Source organism: Cherax quadricarinatus, chromosome 2 (assembly GCF_038502225.1).
Source record: "Cherax quadricarinatus isolate ZL_2023a chromosome 2, ASM3850222v1, whole genome shotgun sequence".
Taxonomy (NCBI): domain Eukaryota; kingdom Metazoa; phylum Arthropoda; class Malacostraca; order Decapoda; family Parastacidae; genus Cherax; species Cherax quadricarinatus.
In genome coordinates, this window is record NC_091293.1 from 77675001 (window position 1) to 77692268 (window position 17268).

Below are 17268 nucleotides of genomic sequence, written 5' to 3' on the forward strand. Positions count from 1 at the left end.
CCTCTCTTCTACACACCCTAACCTGAGCCTCACTATCCTCATTAAAGCTCTTTACAGCATTTAGTAACTTACCACCTATTCCATAAACTTGCAACATCTGCCACATTGCCCCTCTATCCACTATCATATGCCTTTTCTAAATCCATAAATGCAATAAAAACTTCCCTACCTTTATCTAAATACTGTTCACATATATGCTTCAATGTAAACACTTGATCTACACATCCCCTACCCACTCTGAAGCCTCCATGCTCATCCGCAATTCTACATTCTGTCTTACCTCTAATTCTTTCAATTATAACTCTACCGTATACTTTTCCTGGTATACTCAGTGAACTTATTCCTCTATAATTTTTACAATCTCTTTTGTCCCCTTTCCCTTTATATAAAGGGACTATACATGCTCTCTGCCAATCCCTAGGTACCTTCCCCTCTTTCATACATTTATTAAACAAAAGTACCAACCACTCCAACACTTATGCAACAGTTAGGTATCTTTATTTCAAAACGTTGTTTCATACCATGGAACAATGCTCTTCTCCAGACTGAGGGACTGACCACCTCAAAACTTTAAGGGTGATGGACTGATTACATCGTCTTCAAGTATCTTCTGCTTCTATCAACTTTTATGTACTCGACTGAAGAAGCCTACTGTGTAGGCGAAACGTTTCGAAATAAAGATACCTAACTGTTGCATATGTGTCTTACCTAACAACCTGTCGGTATTTTATACCATTTTAATGTTCACTCCAACACTATATGCCCCCCTGCTTTTAACATTTCTGTCATGATCCCATCAGTTCCAGCTGCTTTACCCCCTTTCATTCTACGTAATGCCTCACGTACCTCCACCACACTTACATTCTGCTCTTCTTCACTCCTAAAAGATGGTATACCTCCCTGGCTAGTGCATGAAATTACCGCCTCCCTTTCTTCCTCAACGTTTAAAAGTTCCTCAAAATATTCTCGCCATCTACCTAATACCTCCCTCTCCCCATCTACTAACTCCCCTACTCTGTTTTTAACGGACAAATCCATACTTTCCCTAGGCTTTCTTAACTTGTTTAACTCACTCCAAAATTTTTTCTTATTTTCATTAAAATTTCTTGACAGTGCCTCTCCCACTCTTTCATCTGCTCTCCTTTTGCACTCTCTCGCCACTCTCTTCACCTTTCTTTTACTCTCCATATACTCTGCTCTTCTTCTAACACTTCTGCTTTGTAAAAACCTCTCGTAAGCTACCTTTTTCTCTTATCACACCCTTTACTTCATCATTCCACCAATCACTCCTCTTTCCTCCTGCCCCCACCCTCCTATAACCACAAACTTCTGCCCCACATTCTAATACTGCATTTTTAAAACTATTCCAACCCTCTTCAACCCCCCCACTACTCATCTTTGCACTAGCCTACCTTTCTGCCAATAGTCGCCAGGTAAAGTGTCCAGTAGAGTTATTACTGAAAGAATTAGGGGTAAGAGTAGGATTGCAGATGAGCAAGGAGGCTTCAGAGTAGGTAGGGGAAGTGTAGATCAAGTGTTTACATTGAATTATATGTGAACAGTATTTAGATAAAGGTAGGGAAGTTTTCATTGCATTTATGGATTTAGAAAAGGCATATGATAGAGCAGATAGGGGAACAATGTGGCAGATGTTGCAAGTGTATGGAATAGGTAGTAAGTTACTAAATGCTGTAAAGAGTTTTAATGAGGAGGGGTTTGGAATATTGGCAGTTTGGAGGGATATATTGTGTATTTTTATACGTATATACTTCTAAACCGTTGTATTCGGAGGACCTCTGCAAAAACAGTGATTATGCATGAGTGAGGTGAAAGTGTTAAATGAAGGAGGGGTGTTAATGTTGCAGTTTAAAAACTGTAGTGTAAAGCACCCTTCTGGCAAGACAGTGATGGAGTGAATGATGGTGAAAGTTTTTCTTTTTCGGGCCACCCTGCCTTGGTGGGAATCGGCCAGTGTGATAATAAAAAAAAAAAAAATAATTTTCTTTTTGTGGATTTTCTTTCTTTTTAGGTCACCCTGTGTCGGTGGGAGACGGCCGATTTGTATATAAAAAAAAAAAAAAAAGGGGAGGCTCAGGTTAGAGTCTGTAGGAGAGAGGGAGATTACTTCCTGGTAAAAGCAGGTCAAAGACAGGGATGTGAAATGTCACCATGGATGTTTAATATATTTAAAGATGGGGTTGTAAAAGAAGTAAATGCTAGGGTGTTGGGGAGAGGGATGGGATTAAATTATGGGGATTCAAATACAAAATGGGAGTTGAGAGTTACTTTTTGCTGATGATACAGTGTTTATGGGAGATTCTAAAGAAAAGTTGCAAAGGTTAGTGGATGATTTTGGGAGGGGTGTGTAAAGGTAGAAAGTTGAAAGTGAACATAGATAAGAGTATGGTGATGAGGGTATCAAATGATTTAGATAAAGAAAAATTGGATATCACATTGGAGAGGGGGAGTCTTGAAGTGAATGTTTTCAGATATTTGGGAGTTGACCTGTCAGTGGATGGGTTTACGAAGGATGAGGTTAACCATAGAACTGATAAAGGAAAAAAGGCGAGTGGTGATTGAGGTATCTGTGAAGGGAAAAAAAAATTTATACATGGAGGCAAAGAAGGGAATGTACGAAAGTATAGCGGTACGAACATTTATATGGGCGTGAAGCTTGGGTTGTAAATGCTTCAGTGAGGAGGCGGCAGGAGGTAGTGGAGATGTCCTGCCTAAGGGCAATGTGTGGTGTAAATATTATGCAGAGAATTCGGAGGGTGGAAATTGGGAAGAGGTGTCAGGTTGCAAAAAGTATTATTCAGTGGGCTGAAGAGGGGTTGTTGAGGTGGCATGGTCATTTAGAGAGGATGCAGCAAAATAGCATGACTTGGAGGGTGTATAAATCTGTAGTAGACGAGAGGAGGGGTAGGGGTCATCCTAGGAAAGGATGGAGAGAGGGGGGGGTGAAAGAGGTACAGGTACCATACGACTTACGACCGAGTTCGGTTCCGAGAAACCGGACGCAAGTCGAACTTTACTACTGAATATCAACATCACATTTTTGTAATGACTATTTTATTGTTTTATTTTGGTATTTCAAGTTTTACTTTACTTTTTATGCTGTTAGTACTGTATTTTATACTGTAAGGTTTAGGATAAACACTGTACAACACAAATAGTTGTTTATTTCCCAGAAATTTGGCATAAAAAACATGGTCATAAGTCGAGTGGTCATATGTCGAGCAGGTCGTAAGTCAGATGGTAGGTGTATTGTAGGCAAAGGCTTAGATATACAACAGGCATGTGTGACCTTGTTAAATAGAAGCGAATGGAGACGAACGCTTTTTTTGAGACCTGATAAGTTGTTGGAGTGTGAGCAGGGTAATAATTTGTCAAGGGATTCAGGGAATCCGGTTAACTAGACTTGAATCCTGGAGGCGGGAAGTACAATGCCTGCACTTTAAACCCTTTCAGGGTTTCGGTCACACTAGTACGGCTTATGTGCCAGGGTTTGACATACATGTACTAGTATGTCAAAAGGTGGTTCGGACATGTAGAGAGAATGGAGCGAAACAATGACTTCATAAGTGTATCAGTCTGTAGTGGAAGGAAGGTGGGGTAGGGGTCGGCCTAGGAAAGGTTGGAGGGAGGGGGTAAAGGAGGTTTTGTGTGCGAGGGGCTTGGACTTCCAGCGGGCATGCGTGAGCGTGTTTGATAGGAGTGAAGGAGACAAATGGTTTTTAATACTTGATGTGCTGTTGGAGTGTGAGCAAAGTAACATTTATGAAGGGATTCAGGGAAACCGGCAGGCCACACTAGTCCTGGAGATGGGAAGTACAGTGCCTGTACTCTGAAGGAGGGGTGTTAATGTTGCAGTTTAAAAACTGTAGTGTAAAGCACCCTTCTGGCAAGAAATTGATGGAGTGAATGATGGTGAAAGTTTTTCTTTTTTGGGCCACCCTGCCTTGGTGGGAATCGGCCAGTGTGTTGTTAAAAAAATAATTAATAGTACGCGTAAATTCTAGTGCCTTCAAATCTCGCGGAAAAAGTCTGGTAAACCTAGATGTGAGAGAATGGCTGTGTGTGGTCGGTTTGCGCAGTAGAAAAAAATCTGGGACCCAGTGGCGCATTGTGGGAACGCCATTTTATTAGTCCTTGTTCACCATGCCTCGGGGTAAGAAGCTCCTTGCTCCTCGGTGAATTGGGACACTTTTGTTCCCCAGTGACAGTTCTAATACAGATGGAAGTGCCAGTGAAGATGAGTTTTAAGGTTTTGGCGAGGTTGTGACCGAAACTAATGACCATAATATCGGTAATAGTAAGGAAAACCCAGACGACCCTCAGCCTTCCACCTCTGCTGCTGGGCCGTCTTGTTCACGTTCAGTTGTACCAGAATCAAAGAGGAAACTCCTATTTTTCCCAAATCCCGGACTCAGATGTGAGCATTGGTGATGATAGTGATAGTGAATATGAACTACAAGCTCTTGAAACCAGTTCCTGTAGTGATAGTGAAGTGGAATATTCTCCAGTGAAGTGTCAGTATATACGACGATATATGCGCTCTGGTAGTGTGCCATATGCTATTCCAAGGGAAAGGAGTACATCTCTGAGTACATCCCATGGCTGTATAACAGGAACAGACAGTGAAAATGACGATGATAGTGTTGCAATTGGGATGGAAAATGTGCATGGTAGTGGTGGTGCCAGCCTTGAGGCACCAGCAGTGGGCCATGCTGCCACCCATGCCGCTGCCTTAGCTGATCTACAACAAAGGCCACCACACCAGCCTCCACAACCACAACCATCTGTCAATGTCCAGTACCCACCAGCAGACCGCACCTGGGATTGGCAGGAAGCTGTCAATTTTGTTCCAAATCCCCACCAGTTTGTTGACAGCCAAAGTGGAATACAGCCATCCTGTACACTTGGGAACAATGCCAGTGAACTGGAATATTTTGAGTTATTCTTTGACGAACCCCTGATGGAAATTATTGTCAGGGAAAGCAACAGATACTACGAGTTCACCTTGGCAAACACAATACTTTCACCAAAATCACGTCTACACCAGTGGAAGGAGACAACTGTGGCTGAGATGTATCTTTTCTTTGCCACAATAATGCTTATGCCACATGTGTATAAGCACAGTGTGAAATCATACTGGTCAACAGACTGCCTGATTGCATCCCCAGGTTTCAGTGATATAATGGGAGTGAATCGATTTGTGCTAATGTTACGTATGCTTCACTTCTCAGACAAAACCAGGCCTGACAGAAACGACAGGTTATATAAGATTAGGCACGTGTTTGTGTATCTGAAAGAGAAATTCAATATGTATTTTTATCCCTTCAGGAAACTTTTAATTGATGAGTCTTTGATTGTGTTCAAAGAGACTCTTTCAAACAGTACATACCAAGCAAGAGGAAATGCTTTGGTATAAAGTTGTTTGTGCTTTGTGATTGTTACAGTGGTCTGGTATTGGATATTATTGTGTATACTGGAAGTTATACATTGCAAAATACCAGGAAGTTATTGGGCATCTCTGGTGGTGATGTTAGAACAACGATAGAACCATACCTTGGTAAGGGGCATATATACTGATAACTGGTACACAAGCCCCTTACTCGTTTTTTTTTGCGAGTGAACGTGACAGATGTGTGTGGCACAGTGCGTGCAAATCGTAAACATATGCCCAGGTTTGATGCTGGCACTCAGAGGTGAGGCGCAGACGTTTGCTGCCAATGACATCATGGCATTTCGGTGGCATGACAAACGAGATGTCACACTGTTGTCATCAGTTCACCCTAATGAAATGGCAGACACTGGCAGGCAGCATAGAGAAAGCAATGAACCCATTCTAAAACCTGCAGCTGTGATGGACTACACCCTCAATATGCGTTCAGTGGACAAATGTGACATGCAGATTGGGTTTGCTGATTGTGTTCGGAAGAGTTACAAGTGGTACATAAAACTCTTTCCATCTTCTGGACATTTCCATGCTCAATGCTTATAATATATAAAAGATGAGGACCAGAAACAAACTACCATATGGCGAATTCTGTTTGTCTGTCATCAGACAAATAGTATTCAAGTATCAAGGAACAACACCTGCAATAGACCACCCACTAAATTATCAACAACTATCTTCTCGTCTGAAGCATGGTGATCACTTCCTAGTAAAACTGCTTGCTACTGCTTTCAAGGGCTCAGAAGAGGTGTTACGTCTGTGCACATACAAAAAAAACGCCCACAACAACACAGACACTCGTTTTATGTATGAGGAGTGTAAACCACCACTGTGCATGACACCATGTTTCAAAGACTTCCACAGGCTGCAGAACTTCTGGAAACATTCCCTGTGACTGTACATGTGTATATAAAATATAGAAAAATAGTAATAAACAACATTTCATATCGTTTGTGTAAATATTTTCTGTAAACAGAACAGTGACAACAGTGTTTATGTAGTTATTGTGTAGTATAGAAAAAGAAATAACTTACAAAATAGTGATCATATTGGTCTCACAAGCCATAAAAGTTACTTGGAAAAAAAAATTAAAAAATAATAGAAAATAGTACATAAACTAAATAAAATAATACCAGGTGACAGCAGTCAGCAATGTTGCCATATACAGGGCATTTTCTGTCAACTTCATGCCTCCATATCTTGGAAAGTATTCATGGTAAAAATATTTTGTTTAGCCTATAATATTTAGAAAAAAAAAAAAAAAAAAAAACTTTTCATAAGAAAAAATATATATATATTTTTTTTTTGAAATTTGAGTGACCCTGAGAACAAGTCTCTGAGAGGGCCTGGCGACCCTTAAAGGGTTAAACTGTCCAAACGTAGATCTACGTTTGTGCGCCTAGCGCTCCGACCTTAATTTTCTCCACAAGAAACAATGTAGAAAAAACGTAGATCTACGTTCAGAGCTACGTGTGCAAACGTAGACGTACGTTTGGACAGTTTAAGGGTTAAAGGAGGGGTTTGGGATATTGGCTGTTTGAAGTTTTTTTTTTTTTTTTTTTCAACAAGTCGGCCGTCTCCCACCGGGGCAGGGTGACCCAAAAAAGAAAGAAAATCCCCAAAAAGAAAATACTTTCATCATCATTCAACACTTTCACCACGCTGTTTGAAGTGACATCTAAATATCGTTTCTGAGCACCTCTGCAAAGACAGTGATTATGTATGAATGATGTTGAAATTGTTTTTCTTTCTTTCTTTTTGGGTCATTCTGCCTTGGTAGGAGACAGCCAACATTTGAAGGAAAAAAAAAAAATAAGTATGATTATGACTGCCTTGAAATTCAATTTCATGAGAAAAAAAAAAAAAAAGAACAGATTGGAAAATAGTAATGAGTATATTTAGAAGGAAATCCTATGGTTAGTTCTCAGTTTGGGCGAGCCAGCCATTTCCTCTTTGTTTGGCACATCATAAAACAGTCCACATTTCATCAATAATTTGCACCAAAATAATATGAACTTATCACACATGTACAAATACACCATATACAAAAATTAATGAACTGATAAGATGCTCAGGATAAAAACTGACAAAATAATGTTATTATCTCAAACCTTTTCAGACAACTGCAAGTACAGTATTACCTCAATAATCATTCAAAATCCTTTTTCATAGGAATGGTGAAGCTGAAGAAACAGTATTTTCATTGTTCTTGTAGTTATGCTAATATTTTAGAATATTGACTTCTTTGTTGCAATGCTTGTGGATCAGTGCACTCAGCAAGCAGTTTTCTGGTAATTGCAGCATTGTACCACATTTTGTCAGATCAAATGAGACCACTGGATAATGTTGGATGCTGAATAATTTAGGCTTTACTGTACATAATACACCTACAGGTGGAGTCAGACTATAACTTTGACCTACTGACCCTGAAATGAAAACCGTCTAGTTTGCTAGTAACTATTTTTTTAAATATTCTATTAATCAAAATTAAAAAGAACATCAAAATTGTCAGACAATAATGCAAGACATGTAATACTAAAATACACACAGCAAATGAAAAGTTGTAAAAATAATGAAAATATTAATCCAAAAATTCTGGGATGTTTATTTCAGATGGTACTGTACCAAGATAAAAGAAAAAAAAATTGTAAACAAAAACGATGACAACGACCAACAATGACAAAGATTCACCTTTAACAGGTAAGTCAGTACCGACTCCCTGTATGGAATGAATGGTCTTCGTCGTCCTTCACTCTCTGCAAGAGCAGTGATAACTTTCCCAAGGGTTAAAAGGGATTTATTTATGCATACTCCCTCCTGCAAAATAAACAGGAAATTTACTTGTGGAGCCTCAACTGAACTGTTAGTCACAATATAAAAATTTTTAAGAGAACCATATGATAAATATTTAAAGTCCCTGATAACAAATATATTCAATCCAATCTGTTTTGCAACTACTGGGATTTCTGCATATAATTTAATAAATTATAATACACTTGACTGCCCTCATCTTCTATCATCAAACAGGTCTACCCGTAAATCTACACCATCCCCTTGAAATGAAACGTGATCCAGTGACTGAGGCATCCCTACAGAGTTAACCACCCAAAAGTTCACTGCCACAAATTTAAATAAAGTTCATATAACACATTAGAATGCCAAGTGATTTGCAGTGTACCTTGAGTCGGTCTCCTTGTGACTGTGCTGCTGCAACACGCTCACTACCAGCCAGATCCACCAGATTGATGATGCTCACCTTACTGCTCTCCAGCTGCTCACCCTCAACATCTTCTACCTACAGTTATAAGTTAACAGGTTTTTCTTTTAAAAGGAATATTCATAGTGGCATTAATTTTACAATCATCAGTCCTCTTTCCATTAAAAAAAAAAAAAAAAGACAGCATTATGGCTGGGATTTTCTAAACTTATTAAATAATAATTATTCCGAAGTAAAATCTCATACTATTTCTCTTCTTCAAACAATCAAGTCAATAAATTGCAATTTTACGCTTTTGAGGTCCATACCGTAGTACTACAGCTTTGAGCTCTGGGTCAGTGCCATATAAATACATGATGAGCTCAGCTCAGATACGAGAGAATGGGTCTATGCATTAAGGAGGGAAGCGAACATTTTTTTTTTTTAACTGATTTTATTTTTGGTGTACTTTTAGAGGTGCATATATAGTTTAATGTGACAAAGTTTCAGTATGATTGGCCAACAAACAACATAGAAAAAAAATATTAACAATTTTGATATATGGCAGCATGGCCTGACAAATTGGCACTACGAGTGGCACTTCCGACATTCCCAACTGTTAGAATACAACTAGCACGACGTTTTTACATTGCTATTTCATCTATCTTATTATCATGGTAAAAAAAAATACATTTGACAATTTTTGGCATTCACCAAAATATCTGCCTTTTACCCCCCACAAAATAAAAAATATTTGAGATATTCCAAAAAATCTGTCGTTAAAATTTAAAACACACTGTTTTATATTGTCTGTGAAAATCATTTCAATACAATCATTAATAATGGTGTAGGTCAGCGAAATAAGTGAATAAGTTACTTCCGAGATATAGGCCTAGAACGCCGGCCGGCCTACCGTCAAAAAAATTTTTTTATTTTTTCGCGAAAATTGCGTTTGTTTCGGTGTATTTCTTAGTAAACTGATGTTCTAGTGCAGTTATCCTCCTCAAAACACCGTTTTCTCTCACTCACAGACCAAACAATACAACATGAAGACGAGGAGTAACTTTTATATCGAGATATTGCTGGTGGACTCTCGCTATATTATGGCCTATTTTATTCAGTCTAGAGTATATAACATGTTTGTTTGTTATTTATAGTGATTATTATATCATATTAGATCAATTCTGATAGATAAATAAGACGTATAGTTAATACATAAGCTGATATAAGTGTAATAATGAAGTGATTTCACCTGGCGCCATATGAAGAGGGAGCACTGCCGAGTGTACCTAGGCGCTTCCCGATAGGCTAGACGTCTATTGATAAGCTCCACCTACTCTTATATGATGTCAAATAATCAATTATTATATTAGAAAGAATAATGCAAAGAAAAAGCGATAAAAAACAAGGAAAAAATTCCAAAAAATACATGGGTTGAGAACAGACGCGCTACCTACATCGCCGCCACCATACCTGATATAAATGACTATAATTTCTTGTAGAAACGTTGTAGAACATTGATTCTTGTACCATTGTGTTGCCAAAGAGTTAAGCTATTTTTCTGTATGAATAACTCATTTCCATAATTTTTCGAATTTTTCTTGAGAGCGCTGAAAAAATTCCCGACTCCCCCCTTAACCCTTTCAGGGTACCCAGGCCCTCTCTGAGACTTGTTCTCAGGGTCCCCAAACTAAAAAAAAAAAAGTTTTTTTTTCTTATGAAAAGATAGATAATCTTTTTCCCCATTATAATGACACCAAAAGTATGAAATTTGATGGAAAACAAAATGCTCTCGCAAAGTTAGCGGTCTCAATGATGTTTACGCATTAACGATTTTGCTCACTTTGAGCTCTATTTTTGGCCAATTCCAGTGTACTAGTCGACAAAAGTCATAACTATTTCGCTAGAACTCCATTTTTTTTCTATCGAATGAGTACAAGAAACCACCCATTTACTGATTTCAACTATCCAATAAAGTGGTCAGAATATAGCAATTTTGCCAATTTCACACAAATTTCAAAAGATGCCAGTTTCCAAATAGGGTCCAGAATAAACAAGACAGACATTCCTGGCACTAAAATAAGTTCTCTGTTCGTTAGTCACATCCCCAGGCCCCTCTTATATTTCTTTGGCTTTCCACTTTGAATTTTTATTCTTACAAAAAAAAAAAAATAAGATTTACTGTTATGCAGACTACTGCATTAGTGTAGAAATGGTATAAATAATATCAGCGCACTTGTGAAAGAATATTAGACTTGCCAGTTGGCCTGTATTGGACGCTTGGCATGATTTGTTTACTTTTGAACTTTGGTAAAAATCGACCATTTCTGCTACTTTGAGCTCAATTTCAAGGTACTTTTCATTGTAAAACCAGTCAAAATCATCTCAATTTCTGTAATATGTCTTCCATTCTATAAAATGAAATCAGGAAAACTAGAATACAACAATAAATACCATTCGAAAATGCAGTGCAAAGTCGCCGTTTTAATCCAAAAACACGGTCAAAGTTTTTTTTCTCATTACGCACTGTGCTGCAGGATTTTTTTTTATGGTGCACACACTGACCACATAAGACCCATTCTTTCATATGTAGGCCTACCAGCTTTCTCTCACTAGATTTGAGGGCGCCAGAATTTAGTCGTACTAGTACGTCAAAAAACCATGGGGCATAAGCCGAACTAGTATGGCCGAAACCCTGAAAGGGTTAAGTGTGAACCACAAAAAAAATCCTACCCCACACAGTGCATAAGGGGGGGAAAAAACTGCAACCGTATTTTTGGTTCAAAATAGCCACTTTGTGGTGTATTTTCATAGTTTTTATAGACGTAATCTCGGTTTCTTGGTCTCATTTGATAAGAAGAAATACATGTGTAGGTAGTAGGTTGGTAGACAGCAACCACCCAGGGAAGTACTACCGTCCTGCCAGATGACTGTGAAACAGAAACCTGTAACTGTTTTGCATGATGGTAGGATTCCTGGTTTCTTTTTCTGTCTCATAAACATGCTAGATAACAGGGATATCTTGCTACTCCTACTTACACTTTGGTCACACTTCACAGACACGCACATGCATATATATATACATACATCTAAATTTTTCTTTTTCTAAATAGCTCTTGTTCTTCTTTATTTCTTCTATTGTCCATGGGGAAGTGGAAAAGAATCTTTCCTCCGTAAGCCATGCGTGTCGTATGAGGCGACTAAAATGCCGGGAGCAATGGGCTAGTAACCCCTTCTCCTGTAGACACTTACTAAAAAAGAGAAGAAAAACTTTATAAAACTGGGATGCTTGAATGTGCGTGGATGTAGTGCGGATGACAAGAAACAGATGATTGCTGATGTTATGAATGAAAAGAAGTTGGAAGTCCTGGCCCTAAGCGAAACAAAGCTGAAGGGGGTAGGAGAGTTTCGGTGGGGGTAAATAAAAGGGATTAAATCTGGTGTATCAGAGAGTTAGAGCAAAGGAAGGGGTAGCAGTAATGTTGAAGGATCAGTTATGGAAGGAGAAAAGAATATGAATGTGTAAATTCAAGAATTATGTGGATTAAAGTAAAGGTTGGATGCGAAAAGTGGGTCATAATAAGCGTGTATGCACCTGGAGAAGAGAGGAATGTAGAGGAGAGAGATTTTGGGAGATATTAAGTGAATGTATAGGAGCCTTTGAACCAAGTGAGAGAGTAATTGTGGTAGGGGATCTGAATGCTAAAGTAGGAGAAACTTTTAGAGAGGGTGTGGTAGGTAAGTTTGTGGTGCCAGGTGTAAATGATAATGGGAGCCCTTTGATTGAACTTTGTATAGAAAGGGGTTTAGTTATAGGTAATACATATTTTAAGAATAAGAGGATAAATAAGTATACAAGATATGATGTAGGGCGAAATGACAGTTTGTTGGATTGTGTATTGGTAGATAAAAGACTGTTGAGTAGACTTCAGGATGTACATGTTTATAGAGGGGCCACAGATATATCAGATCACTTTCTAGTTGTAGCTACACTGAGAGTAAAAGGTAGATGGGATACAAAGAGAATAGAAGCATCAGGGAAGAGAGGTGTGAAGGTTTATAAACTAAAAGAGGAGGCAGTTAGGGTAAGATATAAACAGCTATTGGAGGATAGATGGGCTAATGAGAGCATAGGCAATGGGGTCAAAGAGGTATGGGGTAGGTTTAAAAATGTAGTGTTAGAGTGTTCAGCAGAAGTTTGTGGTTACAGGAAAGTGGGTGCGGGAGGGAAGAGGAGAGATTGGTGGAATGATGATGTAAAGAGTAGTAAGGGAGAAAAAGTTAGCATATGAAAAGTTTTTACAAAGTAGAAGTGATGCAAGGAGGGAAGAGTATATGGAGAAAAAGAGAGGTTAAGAGTGTGGTGAAGCAATGTAAAAAGAGAGCAAATGAGAGAGTGCGTGAGATGTTAACAAATTTTGTTGAAAATAAGAAAAAGTTTTGGAGTGAGATTAACAAGTTAAGGAAGCCTAGAGAACAAATGGATTTGTCAGTTAAAAATAGGAGAGGAGAGTTATTAAATGGAGAGTTAGAGGTATTGGGAAGATGGAGGGAATATTTTGAGGAATTATTAATGTTGATGAAGATAGGGAAGCTGTGATTTCGTGTATAGGGCAAGGAGGAATAACATCTTGTAGGAGTGAGGAAGAGCCAGTTGTGAGTGTGGGGGAAGTTCGTGAGGCAGTAGGTAAAATGAAAGGGGGTAAGGCAGCCGGGATTGATGGGATAAAGATAGAAATGTTAAAAGCAGGTGGGGATATAGTTTTGGAGTGGTTGGTGCAATTATTTAATAAATGTATGGAAGAGGGTAAGGTACCTAGGGATTGGCAGAGAGCATGCATAGTTCCTTTGTATAAAGGCAAAGGGGACAAAAGAGTGCAAAAATTATAGGGGGAGAAGTCTGTTGAGTATACCTGGTAAAGTGTATGGTAGAGTTATTATTGAAAGAATTAAGAGTAAGACGGAGAATAGGATAGCAGATGAACAAGGAGGCTTTAGGAAAGGTAGGGGGTGTGTGGACCAGGTGTTTACAGTGAAACATAAGTGAACAGTATTTAGATAAGGCTAAAGAGGTCTTTGTGGCATTTATGGATTTGGAAAAGGCGTATGACAGGGTGGATAGGGGGGCAATGTGGCAGATGTTGCAAGTGTATGGTGTAGGAGGTAGGTTACTGAAAGCAGTGAAGAGTTTTTACGAGGATAGTGAGGCTCAAGTTAGAGTATGTAGGAAAGAGGGAAATTATTTCCCAGTAAAAGTAGGCCTTAGACAAGGATGTGTGATGTCACCATGGTTGTTTAATATACTTATAGATGGGGTTATAAGAGAAGTAAATGCGAGGGTCTTCGCAAGAGGCGTGGAGTTAAAAGATAAAGAATCACACTAAGTGGGAGTTGTCACAGTTGCTCTTTGCTGATGACACTGTGCTCTTGGGATATTCTGAAGAAAAGTTGCAGAGATTGGTGAATGAATTTGGTAGGGTGTGGAAAAGAAGAAAATTAAAAGTGAATACAGGAAAGAGTAAGGTTATGAGGATAACAAAAAGATTAGGTGATGAAAGATTGGATATCAGATTGGAGGGAGAGAGTATGGAGGAGGTGAATGTATTCAGATATTTGGGAGTGAACGTGTCAGCGGATGGGTCTATGAAAGATGAGGTGAATCATAGAATTGATGAGGGGAAAAGGGTGAATGGTGCACTTAGGAGTCTGTGGAGACAAAGAACTTTGTCCTTGGAGGCAAAGAGGGGAATGTATGAGAGTATAGTTTTACCAACGCTCTTATATGGGTGTGAAGCATGGGTGATGAATGTTGCAGCGAGGAGAAGGCTGGAGGCAGTGGAGATGTCATGTCTGAGGGCAATGTGTGGTGTGAATATAATGCAGAGAATTCGTAGTTTGGAAGTTAGGAGGAGGTGCGGGATTACCAAAACTGTTGTCCAGAGGGCTGAGGAAGGGTTGTTGAGGTGGTTCGGACATGTAGAGAGAATGGAGCGAAACAGAATGACTTCAAGAGTGTATCAGTCTGTAGTGGAAGGAAGGCGGGGTAGGGGTCGGCCTAGGAAAGGTTGGAGAGAGGGGGTAAAGGAGGTTTTGTGTGCGAGGGGCTTGGACTTCCAGCAGGCATGCGTGAGCGTGTTTGATAGGAGTGAATGGAGACAAATGGTTTTTAATACTTGATGCGCTGTTGGAGTGTGAGCAAAGTAACATTTATGAAGAGGTTCAGGGAAACCGGAAGGCCGGACACGAGTCCTGGAGATGGGAAGTACAGTGCCTGCACTCTGAAGGAGGGGTGTTAATGTTGCAGTTTAAAAACTGTAGTGTAAAGCACCCTTCTGGCAAGACAGTGAAGGAGTGTATGATGGTGAAAGTTTTTCTTTTTCGGGCCACCCTGCCTTGGTGGGAATCGGCCAGTGTGATATAGGGGGATATAGTGTTGGAGTGGTTGGTACTTTTGTTTAATAAATGTATGAAAGAGGGGAAGGTACCTAGGGATTGGCAGAGAGCATGTATAGTCCCTTTATATAAAGGGAAAGGGGACAAAAGAGACTAAAAATTATAGAGAAATAAGTTTACTGAGTATACCAGGAAAAGTGTACAGTAGGGTTATAATTGAAAGAATTAGAGTTAAGACAGAATGTAGGATTGTGGATGAGCAAGGAGGTTTCAGAGTGGGTAGGGGATGTGTAGATCAAGTGTTTACATTGAAGCATATATGTGAACAGTATTTAGATAAAGGTAGGGAAGTTTTTATTGCATTTATGGATTTAGAAAAGGCATATGATAGAGTGGATAGAGGAGCAATGTGGCAGATGTTGCAAGTATATGGAATAGGTGGTAAGTTATTAAATGCTGTAAAGAGCTTTTATGAGGATAGTGAGGCTCAGGTTAGGGTGTGTAGAAGAGAGGGAGACTACTTCCCGGTAAAAGTAGGTCTTAGACAGCGATGTGTAATGTCACCATGGTTGTTTAATATATTTATAGATGGGGTTGTAAAGGAAGTATATGCTAGGGTGTACGGGAGAGGGGTGGGATTAAATTTTGGGGAATCAAATTCAAAATTGGAATTGACACAGTTACTTTTTGCTGATGATACTGTGCTTACGGAGATTCTAAAGAAAAATTGCGAAGGTTAGTGGATGAGTTTGGGAATGTGTGTAAAGGTAGAAAGTTGAAAGTGAACATAGAAAAGCGTAAGGTGATGAAGGTATCAAATGATTTAGATAAAGAAAAATTGGATATCAAATTGGGGAGGAGGAGTATGGAAGAAGTGAATGTTTTCAGATACTTGGGAGTTGACTTGTTGGCGGATGGACTTATGAAGGATGAGGTTAATCATAGAATTGATGAGGGAAAAAAGGCGAGTGGTGCGTTGAGGTGTATGTGGAGTCAAAAAACGTTATCTATGGAGGCAAAGAAGGGAATGTATGAAAGTATAGTAGTACCAACACTCTTACATGGGTGTGAAGCTTGGGTTGTAAATGCAGCAGCGAGGAGACAGTTGGAGGCAGTGGAGATGCCCTGTTTAAGGGCAATGTGTGGTGTAAATATTATGCAGAAAATTCGGAGTGTGGAAATTTGGAAAAGGTGTGGAGTTAATAAAAATATTAGTCAGAGGGCAGAAGAGGGGTTGTTGAGGTGGTTTGGTCATTTAGAGAGAATGGATCAAAGTAGAATGACATGGAAAGCATATAAATCTATAGGGGAAGGAAGGCGGGGTAGGGGTCGTCCTCGAAAGGGTTGGAGAGAGGGGGTAAATGAGGTTTTGTGGGTAAGGGGCTTGGACTTCCAGCAAGCTTGTGTGAGCGTGTTCGATAGGAGTGAATGGAGACGAATGGTATTTGGGACCTGACGATCTGTTGGAGTGTGAGCAGGGTAATATTTAGTGAAGGGATTCAGGTAAACCGGTTATTTTTATACAGCCAGACTTGAGTCCTGGAAATGGGAAGTACAATGCCTGCACTTTAAAGGAGGGGTTTGGGATATTGGCAGTTTGGAGGGATATGTTGTGTATCTTTATACGTATATGCTTCTAAACTGTTGTATTCTGAGCACCTCTGCAAAAACGGTGATAGTGTGTGTGTGGTGAAAGTGTTAAATGATGATGAAAGTATTTTCTTTTTGGGGATTTTCTTTCTTTTTTTGGGTCACCCTGCGTCGGTGGGTCACCCTGCGTCGGTGGGAGACGGCCGACTTGTTGAAGAAAAAAAAATAATAATAATAATGTGTTACAGAAATAGTCATTTTGTTTGGTTTCAGGACTGAAAGTATCTCAAAATTAAGCTCAAATTAGCAGAAATGTTTGATTTTTGCTGATATTCCAGAGAACATAAATCACATCACTCATCCAATACGTGTCCAATTGTTCAGTCTAATATGCGTTTAGGAATGCGCTGACATTATTTATACAATTATTACAATAATGCAGTAATCTGCATAACAGTAAATCTATTTGTGTGAATAAAAACTTAAAATGGAAAGCAAGCATAATACAGCAGAACCCCCATATCCACTGATTTGGTATCCACAGTTGCAGTTATCCACTGTGACCCAACAATACCTCTTAATTTTGCATAATAATGGCCCCAAACTGCAAAAGTAGAAAAGCTGACAG

At 39.3% G+C, this 17268-nt stretch overlaps 1 protein-coding gene across 4 annotated transcripts in view; it reads right to left on the reverse strand.

Annotated features, from left to right (window-relative positions):
* LOC128684368 (kinesin-like protein KIF14) overlaps positions 1-17268 on the reverse strand; it is a 269582-nt gene that overhangs the window by 159345 nt on the left and 92969 nt on the right. For all 4 annotated transcript variants that reach the window (XM_070089073.1, XM_070089083.1, XM_070089065.1 and 1 more), the window contains 2 exons: positions 8640-8752; positions 8153-8278 (listed from right to left, as the gene is read on the reverse strand). In XM_070089073.1, the coding sequence (XP_069945174.1) occupies positions 8153-8278; positions 8640-8752 (239 nt within the window). The remainder of the gene's footprint in view (positions 1-8152; positions 8279-8639; positions 8753-17268) is intronic.